This window comes from Anas platyrhynchos, chromosome 6, assembly GCF_047663525.1.
Source record: "Anas platyrhynchos isolate ZD024472 breed Pekin duck chromosome 6, IASCAAS_PekinDuck_T2T, whole genome shotgun sequence".
In the NCBI taxonomy this organism is placed as follows: domain Eukaryota; kingdom Metazoa; phylum Chordata; class Aves; order Anseriformes; family Anatidae; genus Anas; species Anas platyrhynchos.
This window is the reverse complement of record NC_092592.1, coordinates 27,174,575-27,195,270: the sequence shown is the minus strand read 5'-3', so window position 1 is coordinate 27,195,270 and position 20,696 is coordinate 27,174,575. Positions and strand designations below refer to the sequence as shown.

General features: G+C 41.1%; 1 protein-coding gene across 6 annotated transcripts in view; it reads right to left on the bottom strand.

Annotated features, from left to right (window-relative positions):
• ARMH3 (armadillo like helical domain containing 3) overlaps positions 1–20,696 on the bottom strand; it is a 118,141-nt gene that overhangs the window by 38,919 nt on the left and 58,526 nt on the right. Inside the window, exon 24 of one of the 6 annotated variants that reach the window (XM_072039711.1) lies at positions 15,204–15,246. The exons of the other annotated variants lie outside the window; for them this stretch is intronic. Coding sequence (XP_071895812.1) covers positions 15,219–15,246 — 28 coding nt within the window. The 3' untranslated portion in view covers positions 15,204–15,218. Of the gene's footprint in view, positions 1–15,203; positions 15,247–20,696 lie in introns of those variants that run through there. 6 annotated transcript variants of the gene reach the window in all.

Here is a 20,696-nt window from a genome sequence, read left to right as displayed (position 1 = left end):
GTAAGTGGTTGGTCTTAGTATTTAAGCAGCCTTTGACGCAAGCAATGCAATACTCTGTAGTGGCTAGCTGTTTTAGAGCAATGAAAAATAACACCTCAATACCACGTACAGCCCTTCAGCCATAATTCCCTCCTGTATAATGCAACCTGCTCTCCAAAACAGAGAACAAGATATGAGAAAATGAAGAAATGATTAAGTCCAGGACAAGATATGAAGAAATGAAGAAACAGCTAAGACCAGAAGGTAGAAAAAAAAAAAAAAAAAAAACAGTCCAGAAGGTGAAAAGAAAAAAAGACGGGTGATTTTCACAGTGATTTATCAGACAGGTTTGCAGAGCCACCTTCTCTGGCAAGGACCACAAGGAAATATCTTCTGGCAAATATTTATTCTCAACAACCACTGTAAGTGGGTCAGCGTCTACCCGTTGGTTTGTAATTCACACTGCAGACTTCCATCCAAGCCTCCTGAGACACAATACATTACAGAACCTCAAACGGGATAAAAGCAACTTAAAATATTTCAGTTTTACATCCATTAGTAACATAATTATTATTTTATCGCAGGGTGCTTAACTTTAAGGAAAGCAGAAAACCTGGCTTATTGGATGCTGGGTTTAGTGCCAAACACCATGTGGACTGCACGCACCGCCTTCCAAACACAGCAAAGAGTGAAATTTAAGAAGTTTATAAATTGTCCCACTGGGACCTCTTAAAGCTCTCTGAGAAAGGCAATGGGTATAGCTGCTAGTCTAATTAACTTCGTGAACACTTGGCATCAGCCTCATATTATCCAGAGGATGTGGAAATGACCCTTACTACCTCTTCGTGTCAGGTGCGAGCCTGCTGCTATTGCAGGTGGCCCTGCACACCCTGCTCACACATGGAAACACGCAGAAATCTCTCTTTAGGTCACATAACATAACTTTATTCTACTGACTCACCGTAAAAACCGTGCCTGCGACAGAAGTCCCAGAGGGAAAGGAAGGCAGTGAAGCATCACTGTTTGTCTGGATTGAATAACAGGCCAGAACAATGCAATCTAGTTGTGAAGTAGCTGGGATATCAAATCACAGCGAGGGAAAGAGGGAGAGGAGCATTGCCTAAGCAAGAATCAGCTACAGTCAAGCCTACATCACTAAGGAAATGAAGGCGAGTCCCACAATGATATTTAATTAACTTAATTACAGTAAGTGTCACTACAGCTGCACCTGCACAGCCATATAATAATCTAAACAGAGTTCACAACCTTAACCACTCAGACACTACCTGCAACCACACAGACCGAAACCTGTAATTTACAACCCATTCCTCTGAAAACACAAGATGCTGTAAACCTCCCGGTATTTTCTCACCAGGCACATGCAAATGAGAATCACATTTGCTGAGAAACACCTGATGGGAGCAGCTACAGCTATGCCTCTCCTCCTTGCCTGTGGAAAATCCAGGACCAAGACCAAACCATGGACTCTGATGACTACCTCAGAGCAATTATAACATCTCCAATAAGATGTTATCACACGTCATTCAGGACAGGGAAAAACTGGTTTTCAGTATTACAGAAAGCTGTAGAGCCAAATACCACTACAGCTGAATGAATGATACTCTTATGATATTTATTTCATGTCTGAAAGCCTGGAAAACCTGTAGTTGACTAAGATTCTGTTTTCCTAAGACAGAATATTCGGTTTATGGACCAGTGGAGAGCATCCCACCATAGATATATAAATCCTTTACTATACCTCAGGTGCACCCATCCTTTTTCCTATTTAGTTCCCTTAACTAGATCTGCTTCCCTGGAAGCCCAAGCTCCCTCCATCCCAACCTCAGCAGACCTCACAAACCTACTCTCAATATTTAAGGAGTGACAATTAGAAGCAAGTGATTTATTACAGTCCAACAAGTTATCAGCTGACCTACTGATGACAGGTGGGTATTATTAAATCCATTGTGACTGCACAGAAACACAGAAAAATGCCATACATTTTTTTGTGCGCATCCTTATCCTGCCCCAAACATCAGTCCAACGTTGATAAAAAATATTCAGCTGAATTGGCAGCTGAAGGACAAGAGTAGCATGCTTTGGGAACATAATCTCTTGTGCTGCACAAAGGAGGAGAGGATGATTTTCTTGTCAAATTCCCAAACTCCACTCACCCACCATCACACCTGACACGTACACCCGTGTTCACTGTTCCCTGAAAGCTTTAGTTTAGTAATTTACACCTACATTTATTTTTTCTGCTCTGTTCCTTGTATGGGTGTTGCTGAAGGCAAGGCCAGGAGTGCAATTTCTATTTAGAAATGGTTCTCCAGGCTAAAAAGCAATGATGGAGCACCAAGTGCTTCAAAGTTAATCATTGACGCTTCTCTATCAAACGAGTAAAAGTCCAAACTCCTACAGTATTCTGTTATGATGCCTTTTATGCTATAAAAGTTTTAAAGCGTTCTTCAAGGCTCTTAAGAAAACATAATACAAAAAAATAAGGCATGTGGTTTTTCGTCTGTTACATGTGATATCAAACAGGTGGGACAGGATCTGCAAGCAGAAATGAGACCTGGACTTCTCTTTGTGAAAAGAGCTGAAGGTTTGCTTTGCTTTTTCTATACAGCCACACGGTGGGGAGGTCCCTCTGTTCGAACAGGGCCCTGACTTCAGATAGCTCAAGTTACTTTCTTTGTGAAGCTCCACAACTCTTAAACCAGCATCACCAATTACACCTCCCAGACCTTTGGCCAACCTCCGAGTGGTGCAACCCCAAATGTGTTTTATCACCTCCCTTCCTTTTCTTTTTTAAACACGGAGCATCCATGTGTTCAGTTGTACCTGACAGGGTCTGTACGCACTCAGAGGATGGAGAGGACCACACAATTCCTCAGGTTCAGCAACCAAACTGAGGCCACATGAAGAGAAGTTGCCCTCAAGGAAAACCAAGCAAAACTAATGTAAAGAGACAAGTGGGCTCCTATTTACAAAATAACTAATATCAACAAGAAGTCACTGCACGTGGTCGCATTAGTTTCTATATGCTCTCTCTGATTCAAAGTCTTGAATTGCCATTTTACTGTTACACTTGCATTGGCAAAAATGCAGTGCTGACTACTTGTATTAAGATCCTTAATTTTTCCTTAATTCCTGTTAGCTCTTGCATTCAAAGACTGCAAGTGATACTTTCCTGGTCCACTCGCTGTAGGAGACAGCCTCCTACTCCTCCTCACCATCCTTGTGTCTTCACACATGGGACTAGATCTCGTTCCTTGTGTTGCTTGTGAACCAGCTTTAGGAATATTATCTCAGCACTAGAAATTTTTGTCGTACACATACTGTATGGCCATGCTTGCCATACACTAACAAGGGAAAGTTCCTCAAATTAAGCATTTTAGGAAATATGGAAGATTAGGCAGCTCATACAAAAGGTATTCCATACATTTACAGGTCATTATTACACTTAAATACCACCAACAGTTACTGTACACTCATGTGACTGATATGGCAGATTCATCCACATTTAGAAAGGAAAAAATCCGCAGTGTCAACTGCCTTGGCTTACATTCATTATCAGTATGTGCATAATTACGTATTATTGAGGGGAACACGCTCAGAAATGCCTGACAACTTAACCTAGGTCAAACGCTGCTCTAATATAACTGATACAGCACTGCCAGGTAAAATGCTGTAGAAGACCTTGCTCCAAAAATACTAGTCAAACTTGCTCCAGAAAGCCTGTTAATGCTACATGAAACAATCAGGCTGCCTACTGTTCATCCACCAAACCCCGTTTTCCCTTCACCCACGCTGCAGTTGCTTAAGTCACTCTTTTCCTGACTGCATTTAAAAAGCAATCCTCAGCAGCAGCTTCCCAGAGCTATGCGAGTTAGCTTGCGTGGCAAAATTCCCTTGTCTGTAGCAAGGCTCCTATTAAGCCATGCAAATCATTAGAGAACTTAGGTTATTTTAAATACCAGGTCAGGTGATTACAGAACCCATTCAATATCAAAGGGATTAATTGCTGCTTTAACAGCCAACACGTGCTGGCTGAGCAACACAGCAAAAGTGATATGGGCTCTGGCATTTGATGCTAATGAGCAACGACACTTACCAGTTTGAGAGAGCCAAGGCTTGGCAACATGCTATATGAAAAAGAGAAAAAAACTGCATATATGTGTCTCAAAAAAAAAAAAAAACACCAAAAACAAACTGAAAAAGAAAAAAAATCAAATGCTTTCTAAAAGGGCAGATCTATATTTGGCTTTACAGACAAGCCACATTGTGATACTCAGCAAGAAAGAGGATCAAAATTAGAACAGACTTTAAATGCACTTTCTTAGAAAGGATTTCAAAATTTAAAAATCTGTTTCAAATGACACTCTATGATCTTTAACCTCCACGAAAATCTAATATTTATCTTTAATTTGAATTGATCAAACACTTCATTTGGACAAAATTCAAGATTTCAGCCCAACTTTGTCATACAAGACTCTGGGGGAGGGGGAAACAGTAAAAAAAAAAAAAAAAAAAGTGTTCCCGTTGAAAGCATCCAACAATTAAAAAATGAGGTGAGGATGTTTCAAAATAGGAACTGGCAAAGTATTTTGCTTTCGATTTCCACTAAAAAAAAAATGATTACATCCAAGGTCTTTCCAATCTAATATAAACCCAGTGGCTCCTGCATGAAATATTTCATTGCAGAGTGCATCTATACACACAGCATACCCAGTAGGTCCTCAAGGCTAACAGTTTCCCCTTGCTTTCTAGCAGATTTCCTTTTGCCATGCAGCAGGAAGCTCAGCTCAAGATGCACAGACGTGTAGCCTTCAGGTGCTGCATCCCTGCATTCAGAGGAGATGTACAACTGCTCTGTACAAAACGTGGCCATCAGCCCAGAGGTGCTGACATCAGGACCACGTTTGGGGTACGTTACCCTAGGCTGATGTGCCCATCCATTCCTCAGCATGTTCACCATTCTGCTTTCATGGGAGCCAATGTACTATCCATGACCTTTCCTTCTCACAGTTCTCTAAGAGCTTGAAAAATTAATATTCAGGCAATCCTCTAAGTCTTCTTTTTGTACAGTGATGAGCAGGAAGAGCCAGCAGAAGAACAAAGAGCACAGGAGAGCAGGAGTAAACACAGCACTCAACGTGAATAATGATGGCAAATCTTAATGCCTTTCTGCACCCAAAACACCTCTGCCATTATCCAACAGATGGAATTAAGAGGCAGCATGACAAGAGCAAAGATCAACCTATAGCTCCTATAGATTTTTTTCACTTACACATTGGGGCAGCTAACACGAGCTCCAACACAGGCTGTGCTGAGCTTTTAGACCCTTCCCCAAACCAGCTCTTCATGACCCAGTAATAGAGCTATGGCAAGTATTGACTGCCTTCCCAGTTTCATTAAACAGCTTTCAACATACCATCAATCATACCATTGCTTTAAAGTGGTTTTAGCCATTTCACGGAAACTCAAGGCAGACAGTTAACCATTAAAGGTCAGCTTCTACTCCAGCTCCAGCAGGAGCTATGATTCAGCACAGCCCACTCTGCTGGGGCTGAATCCTGCTCAGCTGACGTTTTCCTGACAGTGGGCACCACTAAGATTCAGTTCCTGCCCTACCTTTACATGTAAAGCATTGCTATGGGAAGTGCTGCTTGTATTAAAATTGCAGAGTGCCTGCAAGCATGGAGACAGTGGCCTCTTTGGGCTGCCAGACCCTAGAAGCTGACACGTAGCACCTTTTAAGTCAAAAGGTTTTTTGACCTAAAGACCCCAGCATCCTCAAGACCAGTGTTGGATACCAGTACTACAACACTTACACTGTACTTGACGGTAGCTTCCACAGTAGAGACTGAAATAAACATCATATTTAATTCTCTAAGTTCGAAGCCATATCCCAGCACGGATTTAATACTCCTGTCCATCAATTTCACAACATGGAAAGCTGAGGAAAATCGGTCTGGAAGAAAAACATTTTTTTTTAAACAAGTAATAGACTAAAAAATAGACTCTGAAGCACTCGAGCTTTCCTTTGCCATTACAGCTTATCATAAAGCTGTTGCCATTCTAAAACACAATGGGGAAAATTCCAGCTCCCATATAAAAACTAAAGCATGTATGGCTGAAAATACAAATGACAAATGTGACATTTTGGGTGTGAGTCAAGCCAGTCGGTGATTTCTCCGCATTGCTTTGCAGCACAACTCATCTACCCTGGCCCATACGTACTGAGTACGGCCATCACTGTGACTGCAGGCTACAGAAAAAATGAGAAGGTTGCAACCCACTGTCATTATCTTGAATCTCTCCTGCCCCATGCTCTTACAAGCAACAACCCCTCAAAATAAATCTCAGAATAGCCCTTTTGTTTAACCAATGTGCTAATAAATTTCAGGAGGTCTAAGGCTGATGTACCAAGGCAATTGTCTCAATGCAAAAACACAAGCCTGAAGCACAGGAATCAAGAATGAATTTGTTAAGTTTTAAATGCCAAATGAGATCTTTGAGTCTTTAGCTGATTCATGTAACTACAAGTCACCAGATCAGCTTATCTGAACTTCTGTACATCACTGGCTGTTGCATTTTACATTACCCTTGCATTGTGTAGTCTCATACCAGTAGCTAGTTAAAGCATCTCCCACAAGGTATCCTGTTCGTATACAAAGAGGGCAAAAGAACTAAATCAATTTGTAGTTTCAGTTTGGTTTCAGCATCTAGCCTCGAGTTCTGTTTTGCCATTTTGTCTTCTCAAAGATGCTTCAGTACTCCAAGGACAATATCTCAACTTTTCTTTTAAAATTTAAGATGCTGAAATCTCAAAAGCATTTTTACTAGCCTCTCAGACAATCAAGTCTCCTCTGTCCTTTCTCCAATTTTTCAATACGCTTTTTGAAAGACACCAGCTAAACCTGCAAAAAGTATATGATTGTAAAAGTCATTTTCCCATTCCTGCTAATAATTCAAGAGTCAAATAAACCTTTTTAGCTGAACACTTCATGAGAGATCTATAGCGAAGCTGACACTCGATGCTTCTTAAGTCACTGCTTTTTAAGATATAGCCCCTCTTTGGCAGGCAAGAACTTGATTTTTTTTCTTTTTTTTTTTTGTGAACTGCACTGCCTGATATGTTAAAAAGCAATTCAGATCACTCTGCCTCATCCACTTCTTGATTTAACCTTCTGCCTGCCTTCCAGTAACTGCAAAATATATCAGAAATTCATATGTCCTTCCTGATCACTGGAAAACATACCATGCAGCACTATACTTCATACTCATCACCTGTGGAAGCCCATCCTTGCCATCCTTCCCTTCTGGTGATGCTCCATGATAAGTGTGCTGTCACATCACTTATTCTTGGAATCTGCAGCATTGATATTGATGCACACTGCTGGCACCAAAAGAATTACTGTGAAATCCCAGAACTACAATAGTCTTCGGTATAAAACTAACACACAAGGTTCTTAAATACCTCTTGACCTGACTCTCCCAAGTTTTCTAGGTGTGTAGATGAGCTAGAATGCATGCACACTGGCAAACAACGCTTGGAGAAACAACGGAGAAAATCTCCAGCCAAGCCTGGCCAGCAGCAATCTGGCTTCTGTTCCACCCTGTGCTGATGTTCAATAGCTCTCAAAGTTCCTCTGGGTGTCTGCAGTTCCTTTGGTAATGATCTCTAATTCTTAAAAAACTGTCTCCCAAAGCACAACCTACTTCATATGGTTTGCCTGCTCTAGCCGGGACACAGTGCCTAGCGAGTTCTGAAATTAGCTTGTAACTGTAGTCTGCAGTGTACCATTTGATCACATCAGCAGGTTTGGGGCCATCAAGTGCAGAAAAACGACAGGAAAATAAGTCTCAGCTCTGGAAAATAGGTTGTAGCCATGTTTCCTCAATTAACAATGCTCATAGCACGTAAACACATTCTTCATTTTGCAACTGTGGTAACTAACATCAAGTAACTGCCAGGGAAACATTGATTAGAGTGAATTGATGAACATGCAAATACATTCATCTCCTCTGCAGGAACCTCTGTCCGTCAGTTGGTCTCTCCAATGCAGAGAGGAACCCAAGATCCCATGACCACAGAACACTCTGAAGAAAAATCATCTTTCCACATCTGTGACATGCTGGATATTTCTAATAGAACAAGAAAAAATAAAAACCCTTAGTCTAACAAATACCACATCTCTCTGCCTTTTTGCTTTCTTTACACATAATAAAATAGAGCAAAAATCCAATTAAATTTCTATAAGCGGGTCACCTCTAAAACTCCCATATACTTTCTACAAGACTGCCAATGAGTTCTCATACAGATCTGGACCTAGTCCAACCTGAAATACGTTTTGGTGCCCTAAAGCCCACGGAATCTCAAAAGGACAAATTATTCATCAATGTCCCCTACTAAAATGTATTCTGCAATGTTGCTAGCACAAAATGGCTGTTTGCTATGAGTGGGCAAAATGATTTATTTAGTACATATACATCTAGCCTCTGAAGCACTGCAGTCCTTCTGACAAAGAGGCATACAAATGTGAGGATTATGCAGATAAATCACAGGCTCCGGACTGGATTTTACTCTACTTCCACCGTGTGTATATTTGCAACTAGTTTCAGATGAAGTTTTGTAATATTTTAACATTAAAAGCTCTTGTTTTATAAAGTTGATTACTGCTTTCAAATACCTACCTTCCCACTCCTGCGTATTGACTAATACATTAAGATAGAATAAGACAATATACTTTTTGCTTCATAGCTATTGAGAAACTCCTAACCATGATTAGATTAGCTCAGTTCAACACAGGCCAAAATGATTTCTGGGATGTTCCTACAGCACATTTCATCTAGTACACCTGCATTATTTATGGCATTTACACAAGCAGAATTGAAGGCTTTTATAAACTAAGACACAAATCAATACAAGCTCTTAGCAGATGGGGTCTTAGTAGGGTTCCACAGCAGCATCGTTCCACACTGAGCAAACTCTTTCAACTGAGTAACTGACAACACACAAGCAAAGGTTTCCTTGGAAAGTCACGAACTGGAAGCACCCTTAGCACCCAGCACTTCAACGAGTGCTGTTACCTGCTTCCTCTACGGGCTAAATAGCAAGGGCTAAGTTCCCGTGCGATAGGTAACCTAAACTGCTGCAAAAATATCAGGCTGCAGGCAACACAATAGCTCTGCTTCGCTCCCCTCCCCAAGCTCAGATAAAAAGGCTGTAACACAGATGGCTCGCTCTGTCAGAGGCGCCACGGACTAGTGAGGAAGCGGATGGGAGGCAAATTCAGTTTGGCACTTCGTCAGATCAGCAGTGTACTCCAAAGCAGATCCTCTCAGTCTTTGCTGTGGCGGTGCTTGCGGTAGGCAAAATAGCAGGGCACAACTAATCTGCAAGACCAACACTGGGCAGCAAAATCAGCTGGAGCCACAGCGCCTTTATGTCACGGTGAGGGAAACACCCTCCCCACCTCCACACAGACACGGCCAGTGACCGCAGCTGGGCCAACAAGAGATGGCAGACGACGGTGCAATGCACTGCTTCGCATCTGCCTGTTCCCAGATAATGCTCTTTTAATCCACCATGGCTGGTCTTCATAGATAAATGCTCTATATAAAGAACCGATCATTATTTGAGGCACTCGCAGCAGAGGTCTCACCCTGATCCATTTGTTTTCCTAACCCGTCTGACTTGTGCACTGGATGAGAACTGATGATTTTGGATTTAGTGAAATCGAGGTTTGTCTTCAGAGCTTTCTATTTATAGAGCAGTGCAAGAGGATCTGCAGCACTCAAAGGGAAAAATGAATGAGTAATAAATTATCCAACGTGAACTTCTTTTGCAACAGTAACCTGCAACAGAAGAACTGGATTAGGTCCCTGTTCAATTCATTCTTCTGCAAAGGCTCAAGTAAAAGGATTTGTCCCCTTACCCAAATAAAACATTAAGTGCCTTTAATTTTTTTATTTTTTTTTTTTTTATGATCAAAGAAGTCTCACAAGGTCCGAACAACTCATCCTTCTTTAGCTGACAAACTGTAGGATACTGAACTGAAGAAGACCTTTCTTCCCCACAGTTATATTTGAATCAGGGCTAGCAAGAAAGAAAAAAAGGCAAAAAAATCCTGTTAGTCTTAATTAAAATCATGCCTTGCTCAGTTGGCATGGTTTTTACTTTCATGAGATTTATGAGTTCATGATCCTGACAGCTCTCCATGAGTTCTTTCTGGAGAGGAAAAAAAAAAAGGAACAGCGAAGATAATGACTGAAATTCTGAAGTAAAATCACAAGAGAAGAAAAAATATCCTCTGAGGTTTGGCATTCTCTCCACCAGTGCACCAGAAAATGACACAATTCTTTGCCATTCCCAGACCACAACAAAAGGCTGCTGGATCAGAGAGCAGCTCAGAGGAAAGCACGGTCATCTCAGACATCCCTCTTCTAAATCACCAAGGACAGTATTTCCTGGGCACATACAAGCAGCAGCAGAAAGCCCCAGAAAGGCTTGGGGACCACCTTTTGTGTATAGAAAGCTGGTGTGGGTCAAAATGTCAGCAAGCGACACCTTCACATAAGAACACCTCCAGACATCTAGGATGGGATTTCAGCTTTCTCGACGCAAAATTATGGACAGATTTAACAAGCCTCATGTATAACCTAGGCGGGTGACTGTAAGTAAAATGTAATCTTTCATCCTGAAAGCAGTAGTATAGGGATGTTGGCATGTTGCCTCACTCTTGATAAAGGGGCTTTAAAGTAAATAGCTGATTCCTGAGAAGTTGCTGACATAAAATTTACATAAACATTAAAAATTGCCACGGTGAGTCAGGTAGCAAAGGCCAGCTCAGTTACACGAGTTTGAAAGTGGCTAGAAACAGAAGCTCAGGGAACGGTATAAAAACAGGATGTGAATAAAGTGGTATCACCCCCGAAATGACTCTCACTTCCAGTCCCATGCAATTCAAGATGATACCTGAGGCAGATGTGATATCTGTACCATCAGTAACCCACAATGGAATTTTCTTCCATTAACTTGTATCATCATTGCTTTAAATTCATATAAAACCTTTCAGATACCCCCCAGCTTACCTAAGTTTTACACAAAGCAGCATCTATTTGATTTCAACTTACCTGATTTTCTGATACATCCTCTCTTTGCAGATACACTTCCCTATGACATTTAATATTTTATAGTCTTTTATTCTCTGCCATCTCTCTTCCAGACTGGAGCCTTGTCATGTATACAAATGTTTCTCATAACCCATTTGGTTTCATACCCTCAGTCATCCTCACCGTCCTTTCCTGAAACTTTCCTAGTTCTGCTACATCTTTTTGAATTTTCTAAGCTCTGGATGCAAAGCAAATAAAAGACTGGATTAATTAATGCAAAAAATTGCCTTTGGGAATCAATACTAGTAGAAGAGAAGACACTATTTGCTGGGAGGAGGGGAGCAGCAGTGCACAGGGAATGGTGTGTGAAAAATCAAAAATATGAGAGAAAATAGCTGGGTAAGAGAGAATCACCAATTTTAGACCCAGAGAATGAATGATTTTAAAAATCAGTTTATAAGAACAAAAAGAAAGAAACCAAACAAAAAACTTGCCTGTGGAGCCACTGTAAGATTGCTGTGAAAACATTGGGTTAGATGCAGATCCCATACTTAGTGATGCAAAGGGGTAGAACATGCACATGGGGGTAGTTGCACACAGTCAGGTCCCCAGCTGATGAATGGGGAACAAACCAATACCCTAGAAACCAGGGCAAGTTTTATTATGAGATTTTAAGATGGCTTTTTCTAACATTTTCCTCAAGCTATTTACTCACTCCTTCAATAATTTCAGGCTGTTACCACAATTCTGGTGCCATTCAGCCTTCTTGGGATTCCCCTTTGTAGATCTTAAAAGACTCTTGGGTATGGTCAGTGAGTACACAGAAGGCCTCCAAGAAAGAGGAAAATCCTTGTTTTATCCCTCCAAATCTTCTCTGAAGCTTCAGCAATGTCGACAGCACTGAACTGCTGAAGTGTTCATTTTTGAGTTGATACAGAGAGCAAACATCTTGTTCCCTAGGTAAGCTTTTCACTTTTCAATTGTTCCTATATTTTGGTAGCACAGGAATATCTCAGAATGAGTCGTCTTCAGTGTGTGATACTCTAAAGGAGTCCCAGAACATTTCTGGAAAAAGGGCTGGAAGGTTATATAACAGTGGTCAAAAGGAAAACACAGACATCTTTTCTGAGGCTAGGAGAAAGCACGCTGTGCTAAACAATTTAAATTGAAGAAGAAAATACCCTTGTAATTAACATACAAAGAACCAGCATGGCCTAGCTAATCTCATCATGAAGAGATCGAATAAAGTAGTGTGCGTTTTATGGAGCAATTTAATCTGGCAAGCAATTAATCGTAAGAGCACTAAGTCAAACGAATAGATTTCCCTTTAAGGAGATCACATTCATCATCTGTAATGTATTCTAAACTGCAATTTGTTAGCCAGCCCCTGAATTTTACTGAAGACAGTAAATGTCTTCCTTTACTGGAAAAGTGATCCCTGAGTGACAGGAGGGAGTGGCATCAGTCTTTTTGAACCAGCTAGCCTATTAACACTAATAGGTTCCGAATCAATGATGCAGGAAGAAAATAACTTAGAAAAAGATGCTACAAGTTTTTACAAGCCTTATACAGAAAAAAAAAAAAAAAATCTACAATGCTATTTCCTAGACTATTTGAATCATGTCTTAATCCACTGCCCAACCCTTTGGGTTTGAGCCACCTCGGTAATGCTGCGGAGGTGATATTACAAACGAGGCTGCTAATCTTCACTGAGAGCCTCAGCAGGCTTCCCTTACCTGGGCTCCTACTGCTGCAAGGCTGGGACTCTGTCCTCTCATATCATCAGCTCCAAGATAATCCTCCCCTGACTAATTCTAAATGGAAGCAGATCCATTTAGACTGTTTTATTCTAGCTGATCACAAGACTGCCCCGGACAATTTTTGAAATCCTTTGACTCCCAAATTCTATTTATTCATCATACTCCGTGCCCATTTGTCCACATGACATTTCAGCTTCAGAAGCTGTTCCACTTTGTTTGCATTTCCTATTACATTAGGAACTGTTAGTTTTCATTTTGCTGGGCTGGCAAAACACACACCAAGCATCCTTTTGAAGGAAACAATGATGATTCCCCTTCTTTGTATCTGTGTCCATCCCTATCCAAGTTCATCTTACTAGGGCATGAATTTGAAGGCCCTTTCTCTTCCTAGGAAAGAAGATCTGTTTTCCTATCTCACTACATAGAAGCATGGCTGTTCTCCTCAAGTGAACGCTTTGGATCATGAAGATCTGCAGGCTGAAAGCAATCAAAGCTCACAACCTCTAGGTGTCCTTGGGTCCAAACTGCTTCCCCTCTAAACACAGTAAACTCTTTAAAAATATCTTGAGAAGTGTAATCAGACAGGAAAAAAAGGACCTCAAGAACCATTCAGTGTAGATGCAAGCCAAGCCCTGACAGGGAATGCTAAGCTTTACTAAAAGATACGTGGCAATGTTTCACTTAATCTAGAAACCACACAAAGTTCACTCAAGTCAGCTGAGACTACGAGCCATATATGAAAAAAAGATTGCTAGAGAATGCAGCTCTTGCCCCACTGTCACCCAGAATCAATTCAAAAGATATCTTCTGGCTGCGGAGTTGTGCTGCCAGCAACAGAGTAATGACAATATGAGACCTCTGTCTGGCTGCTTTCAGTCCTCTTCCATCCTAGTAATTCCTTTATGCTCAGCTCAGATTGAAGGCATTAATGTAAAATAGCCCCATGCCAAATCAAAGCTAAATAAAGTGTCCTAGAGATCAAGTGCAATGAAAAAAAAAAAATATGTGAGCGGTGTTCCAAACCAAGTTCACATGGTATAGTCTCATCCAGAAAACAATTCAAACAAAACCCATATTAAAGTAATTGCGAGTAAATACTGCTTTACTGCATTATCAAGAAGGTCTGGGGAAGAATTTACAAATACAGAATCATTCAAAATACAGGTTTTGGTGCTCCAGAGAAGGTAGGGAAAAAAAAAAAAAAAGGCAAAATATGTCTACATTGGTGAAAAACTTGTTATGGCTAAGCCTCTCAACTTCTCTGGGCTGAACAGTATTGGCTCCTGATGCCTTCCTGCTATATAACATCATACTTATAATTAGACTGATACCACATTAAAATGACAGCAAGTGCAGGCACAATTCATTTAACAATTAATCTACCCTAGCTATCATTTTCACTTGTCATTAACTGCCTCTTAAATGCCCTCAATTTCATATAAGCATAGACTCTTCCTTTAAACATACACACGGGGGAATATGCCATTATAGGCATTATTCAAAGAAGCGCTTTCTGTCCTCGTCATCAACCACAGCATTAATCATACTGGAATAGTTTCTTCTTACAAATGACTGAGTTGCATAGTTGAGTCTCATCAGCAGGATCCAATCGACTGGCAAGCTCAGAGCCAGCAGACAATGCTGGGCATCTGCAGCAGCACCCTGCAAGACCTCTCGTTTTTACCCTTTACTGATCTTTCAGAGAAAGAAAATAGATGCTGAGCACCACGAGCTCTTATTGATTTCAATAAGTGCTCTACTCAGCATCTTTAACAACTGGATCCAGAGGCAGTATGGAGCACAGAGAACCCAAACAAAATAAGCCTTTTTGCTTCTTTTACCATTTGTCCAAGCCAGAATCACAAGATTGCAGAACGCCTTAGGTGGGAAGGGACCTTTGGAGGTTGTCTGGTGCAATGCCAGGTTGCTCATAGCTTTGTCCAGGCACAACGTGACTAACTCCAAGGACGGTGACCACACAACCTGTTCCAGTTTTAGATCATCTTTGTTGAGGAGAGTTTGGGAAGCATCTCCAGTACTGCAATCTGAGTTTATTTCCCAGTCAAACTTAAAATCTTGGAGCTGTCTTGTTTTGCAAATCTTCAATTCTGGCAAAACCTCATACTGAGAGTGGAAGAAAAACAGGAGCTACTCAGTGAGAATTATACAGTGGCTCTGCTCCTTCAGCAAGGCTCAAGGTATCGCACACAGGCTAGCCTCGAAGCAACCACAGCTTTCAGATGCTAATGGACAAAGGAATTAGGAACAACATATGGCAGACCTATTGCTTCTGGAGTTTAGAAAGGAACGTCTGCCTCAGGCAGACTCATCTCGAATGTCCATATAAAGTTAATGTCAAGTCCAGGTTCTGAAGCAAATGGTGCTGCAAAATAAAGAGGGCACTAAATAATTTAAAGGAAAAAAAATTAAAGTGTAAGTAAATTGCTCAATTGGCCTTTGAGCACTTACACTGTCCTGTTGAAGAGGCTCACTGTTAAGCCTTTCAGACACCCCATGAAGGACACTGGGTAAGGTATTTCATATTCACATGCCCTCGGTCAGCAGCAAGAGCTTTCCATTAATTAGCACAATCCACAACCTTCTGAAGAAGGAGCCAGTTTAAAGTTTCTCATCCAAAATCTTGGCAACATCACAAGATTGTTTAGAATAAAAGGAATTTCTCCTGCCCTCAAAGCACACCCCAGCTATACCCTCCATAGCAGATAGAAGCATTTTTTCCACGGTACCCAGAGACACCACTGAAATTCAGTGTTTTAAAGTTTGAAGTGATCCTTCACTTGGTCACAAAGGTTGCATTACTTCCCATCCTACAGACTCAAACTTCCCATACTCCACCTAATGAGAAGAAAAATGTCACTGTAATTAACACACAAAGTGATGACCTAATTAATCACTAAAGCAGCAAGATGACAGAGCTTTTGGGCTTTCAAAGTCTTCTAGCAAAGTTGGGTAAAAGAACTGCCAGGGAGCTTTTCAGGTCATTCCACGTTTGGACACCCTCAAAATAAAAGACATTTGAAACAAATTGTTTTTATATCCTATCAAACAGGATTCCAATGTGGCAAGGTCCCCTTCTCGAGACACTGCCGGGCAGCACTCACGTTCTCACTTTTTTGGGCTCGTGGCAGTATTGTCTCAAGCCCAGTACCCAAACTGAAACTTTAGGCAATAGTTGCTTTTAATGGAAAAAGCAGTTTGCAGAAATCACCCTGCCCTACAGCAGCACAAAAGAACATCTGCTTAGAGTCATGCTAAGTTGCATCAGTGATAACAAAAAAAAAAAAAAAATCAATCAATCAAAAAACAAAACAAAACAAAAAAACAGGCTCTGGCTAAAACACATTTGTTTTTATTTTTCCTGCCTACGTAGTCTTATCTGGGGTCAGATCTCCAGCCTCCTCCCTTACATGCAGCTAACATAATCCAGGCAGTTGCCCTCATGCGGAAAGGCAGCAATGAATGGCAGGTGAATCCTCCCATTCAGCAACACGGCCAGCTAACAGCTGCTTCAAGAGATGGGAGAATACAGGCTGACAAAGCACACTGGGGCATTCCTAGCACTAAGTAACATCCCTGCAACCAAACCCTTACAAGCATGAGATATCAAACTCTGACACCCATCATCGGTGATTTTCCTGAGATCAGTGTTACCTTAATTTGTTTGCCTTTGACAGCTGAGGACCTGCCAAGCATATGGACATGCTGACTGCCAGAGCTTCGCGGCAAGCTTCCCTTGAGGCAGGCAATGAGATGAGATGAGCTTACCTTGAGCCTGGCCTCAAAGCTAAGGAGGATAGGGCTACCTCAGAAGCATTACCCCATCATTTGCTGAATCATCTTTCCAGATAGAAGATTTGGGAAAAAAATGAAGAAGAAAGAAATGAAGAATGAAAGCCTGCATTCCCAAACAGCACTTTCTCCCAAATATGCTGGTATTTCAGTCAACAGAATCCAGACCAGCTGAACCTTCTTACGGTCTCTAACTGGACACACATATCTGAGCCCAGAATATTTTCACATTTTGGAAGAAAAATCCCAACTGAGGTGTGCTCCCTTTTTTCCACTGCAGGTAGCGTTTCACTTTCACCCTGGTATAGGTATACACAAAGTCTTGGCTTTACCAACCAGTTCTTTCAAGGCAACTTTCTCTGCCTTCAGTAGGAAGAGCTCCTGAACAACAAATATTTTACCTTTGCAAGCTAGGATGCATGTTTCTTTTAACGAACAAAGCCTTCTAAACAAGATGCCCTCCTCCCACGGTTCCCTGGGAATGGAGCTCCAGTTTCTGGTGCAATCTTCAAACAGACAGCAGTTCTGCAGTCGTGCTAACAATGCATTATCCTTGCTTGTAGTTCAAGATAAGGTAGGTACTTCATTTCCCTAATGAGCAGATGTACTTAATAAGCAGGTACTTTATCAATTTAGTCCTAAAGGGAGAATTAAGTGAATAGGACATTTACATTTCTAGAGCAAAAAACAAATTTTAGGCCCCCCGCTAGTCGAAGATAATAAGAAATGCATGTTACTGGATTCTGAAAAGCTTTTCAAAATAAGTACACATCCCACAGCCCAGACTTTCAGAGGGAATAATAATTCCAGCTGCTGCTGTGAGCAACAGATTTCTTTTTAACAGAGAGCAAAGCAGCATTATTCTACATTATGTTTCAAGGGATAAAGGTGTTATTTAAGCTCACAATGATTTTTACATTGTTTGGGTTACGAAGAAAGCACCTTAATGTTCTCCCTCCATTAAAGCAAATCTTGAAAGCTAGACTTGAGACCGGTGGAGATCAGCGTCCCTTATATTTACTGAAAGAATAAGAACAGCATGGGCGAAGTTTTGACAAGCTGTAAGCAGCTGTTTCAAACTGTGCTTCATTCGTATTCCAGTAGGGCCAGTTCTTTGGGGCCAAGAGACTGTGGCTGCAGAACCTATTCATTTCTTGCTTCTTGGCTTCAAGAGGGCTACCAACAAAGGTATCTACCATAAGGTTGAAGTCTGTCAATTAGGATTTGAACTCCGGCCAGCCCCGATACCAGAGGAATAATTAAGACTGTTCTCGAAAGCAGAATGAAACAATACAACCATTCAAAATGGGAAAACAGCAGACCTTTTTTTGATTTTGTACTGCAACAACAACAAGATGCATACAAAAATGCATCCCAGCTTTGCAGCATATGCTTTAATGTATCATTGAGCTCATACATAACTTGCCTGTGCCTAGCAAGGGAATTCAAGAACAAAATATCCGCAAACAAGTCAGCAGAGAAATGAATACTAGGTCCACCACTATGATAAATCAAAAACACTGCCAATGTAAACAATGATAAGTGCCTTTCATTTTTTCCCCTCTGATGGCTATTCCCAATAAGCTCCAGACTCTGAATTCACTAGCCCAGAAGTTGAAACTGTGTGCCAAGCATATTAAGTTATCAAGAAAAGATTGGTAGCAGCTTAAGTGACTCCATCTTATGTGTTCACATTCTGCAGACACAAATCTAGTAAACGGGGGCTGCAGACAAATTTCCCTATTTACAGGGCAGTTGCATTTAGAAGCACAGAGCCGTTTAGGTTGATAATCTTACAGGTCTTTTCCAAGTCCAACCATTAACCTAGCACTGCCAGGTCTACTGCTAAACCACATCCCTAAGAACCACATCTACATGCTTTTTACATATCTTCAGGGACATTTGGCATCTCAGGTACAGACATTTCTTTGCCATGCAAACAGTTTTGCTCAAAATCAGCATCAGCTCTAGATACCTTCAGTTACCATAAATAACAACCCTCCCAAAAATCCACTGCAGAAAATTAAGGTACAGCAAACCAAAAGAGAAAACAGCCTTGACATTGTAAGAAACACCTCCCAGTAAGGAACGACTGAAATGGAATCTACTGGCAAAAAGAGGGAAGGTGACCTGGGATGCACCTGACTTGCTGAACCATGCTGCTGTGTTAGTGGAACTGGTCCATACAATGTCACTCCACTGGCAGATTTGCTCTCTGGATTTGGGCCAGTGGCAGAGACAACATTTAATTAAGCCACTGCATGAATGAGAAAGAATGAAGGCAAATTATAGCCGAATGAAATTGGCTAGTGTTCTGTAAGCGAAACACACCAAGATGAATCAGCTAGTAAATAAAGCGCAATAACCGAAGGCTAACACCACTATCTCAACAAGAAATCAGAGAGTGTAAAAAGACATGAAACGTTCAAAGTTTCACAACTAGAGAAGAACCCTAAAAGTTAACAAAAACACTGGAAGCACGGGTAGGGTGCCATGGAAAGATGAAACAATGCATCCTGAGATAAGAATGCCTCTTTCTTTTTTTATTCTTCTGTTACTAAGCTGCTGGTAGCAATGGCCTATAAATGAGGTTTTTGCCTTTGAATCCACCTCCTTCCTTTGTTGAGATGCCAGCTAATGCCAGAACCTGTTCACATCAAAATCTGTTGCTCCTAGCAAGTAAACTTTCCCTACCAGAGACTGCAAGGTCAAGTGAAAAAACAAGCAGTGGCAGCAGACGAACTCTGAGCAGCGAAGCTCTGCTGTAACTGCTGTGGTATCTCAGGAACTGTTCTGATGCACCAAAATCCCTGTGTAACAAGAAAAACATGCAACACGAAACACGTCAAATGATAAGGGTCTACTAACTTTGCTCCTTCAGTTAAGGCTGGAGTGATTACAGCTCACCAGAAAAGACCTAGAACCAAGCCAGAATCCTTACCTAGAATTTACTTTTCTTAGATCATTTTTTCAGGCTACCACTTCAAAAAATACATGAATTAATTCTTCAAATAAGTATGCGTATCTTGAAAGTTCTCCGACAGCATTTTAGTAACAATTTGATCCTTAACCTCAGCAAAATTTTATTAGCATTTTAAAGTACCAATAAAACATGTTTATGAGTTTCTCTTTGGGTTTCACTGCCTTTTTTTTCCCCTTTCCTAATTTGTTAACTGTCTTGTACTAGCCTATGATCTGAGCTCAGTTAGACTGATTAGCAGCGACAGCATGTCAGAGGTCATTACCATTAAACATACCTCACTGAACAATTTAATGGAGTTGTTATTCCACCAGTGGCAGCCCTCACAATCGGGTTTAAGAGTCAGTAGGAAACCAACTCGAGACGAGACAGGGCTAACCTGGATGCCTGAGCACCCCCTGGTGTCAGCACTGAAGGGCTCAAGCCCAGCAGTTCTGCACTGCCCAGCTTTTGGTTACTCCTGCAGCACAGTCCCACTGGCAAATGCTGCTGATGGGAATAACAACTCAGCATCTTTAACCAACATTGGAAATGTGTCATGATTTTCCTCCCCTCCAAATGGGAAGTTATGGCTTTAGATTAGCCCATCATCCCAGGCAAGATGTGTGTGGGTTTTGTATACACACACAAATACATGTAACAGAGATTTATAAAAATGTATTCACACAGGCATATGTATTCATTTATATATAAAATATCATAGATAAATCCATGTGTAAATACATAAAATATACATTATATATATACACATCCATTTTTTTTAATATATGCAAATGGAAAAATATTTTCTTGACCACTTATTTTCATGAGCAGTCTTTGGGCTTGCCTTCTCTTTTCCATTATTCCTACTGGAAGGAAATATGTTTGTGTGTGTGTGTGGTTGGGGGCGGGGGAGATGGAGAGAGAAGAGCTGGGGAGAGAAGTGAGAAATATGTATTTTAAATGGTCTCAGCTGATTGTAATCCCCTGACCCCCACTCTACAGAGAAGCCCGTACCTATCAGCATGTCTGATCTTAAATGTATCCTGCATAAACGCGACAGC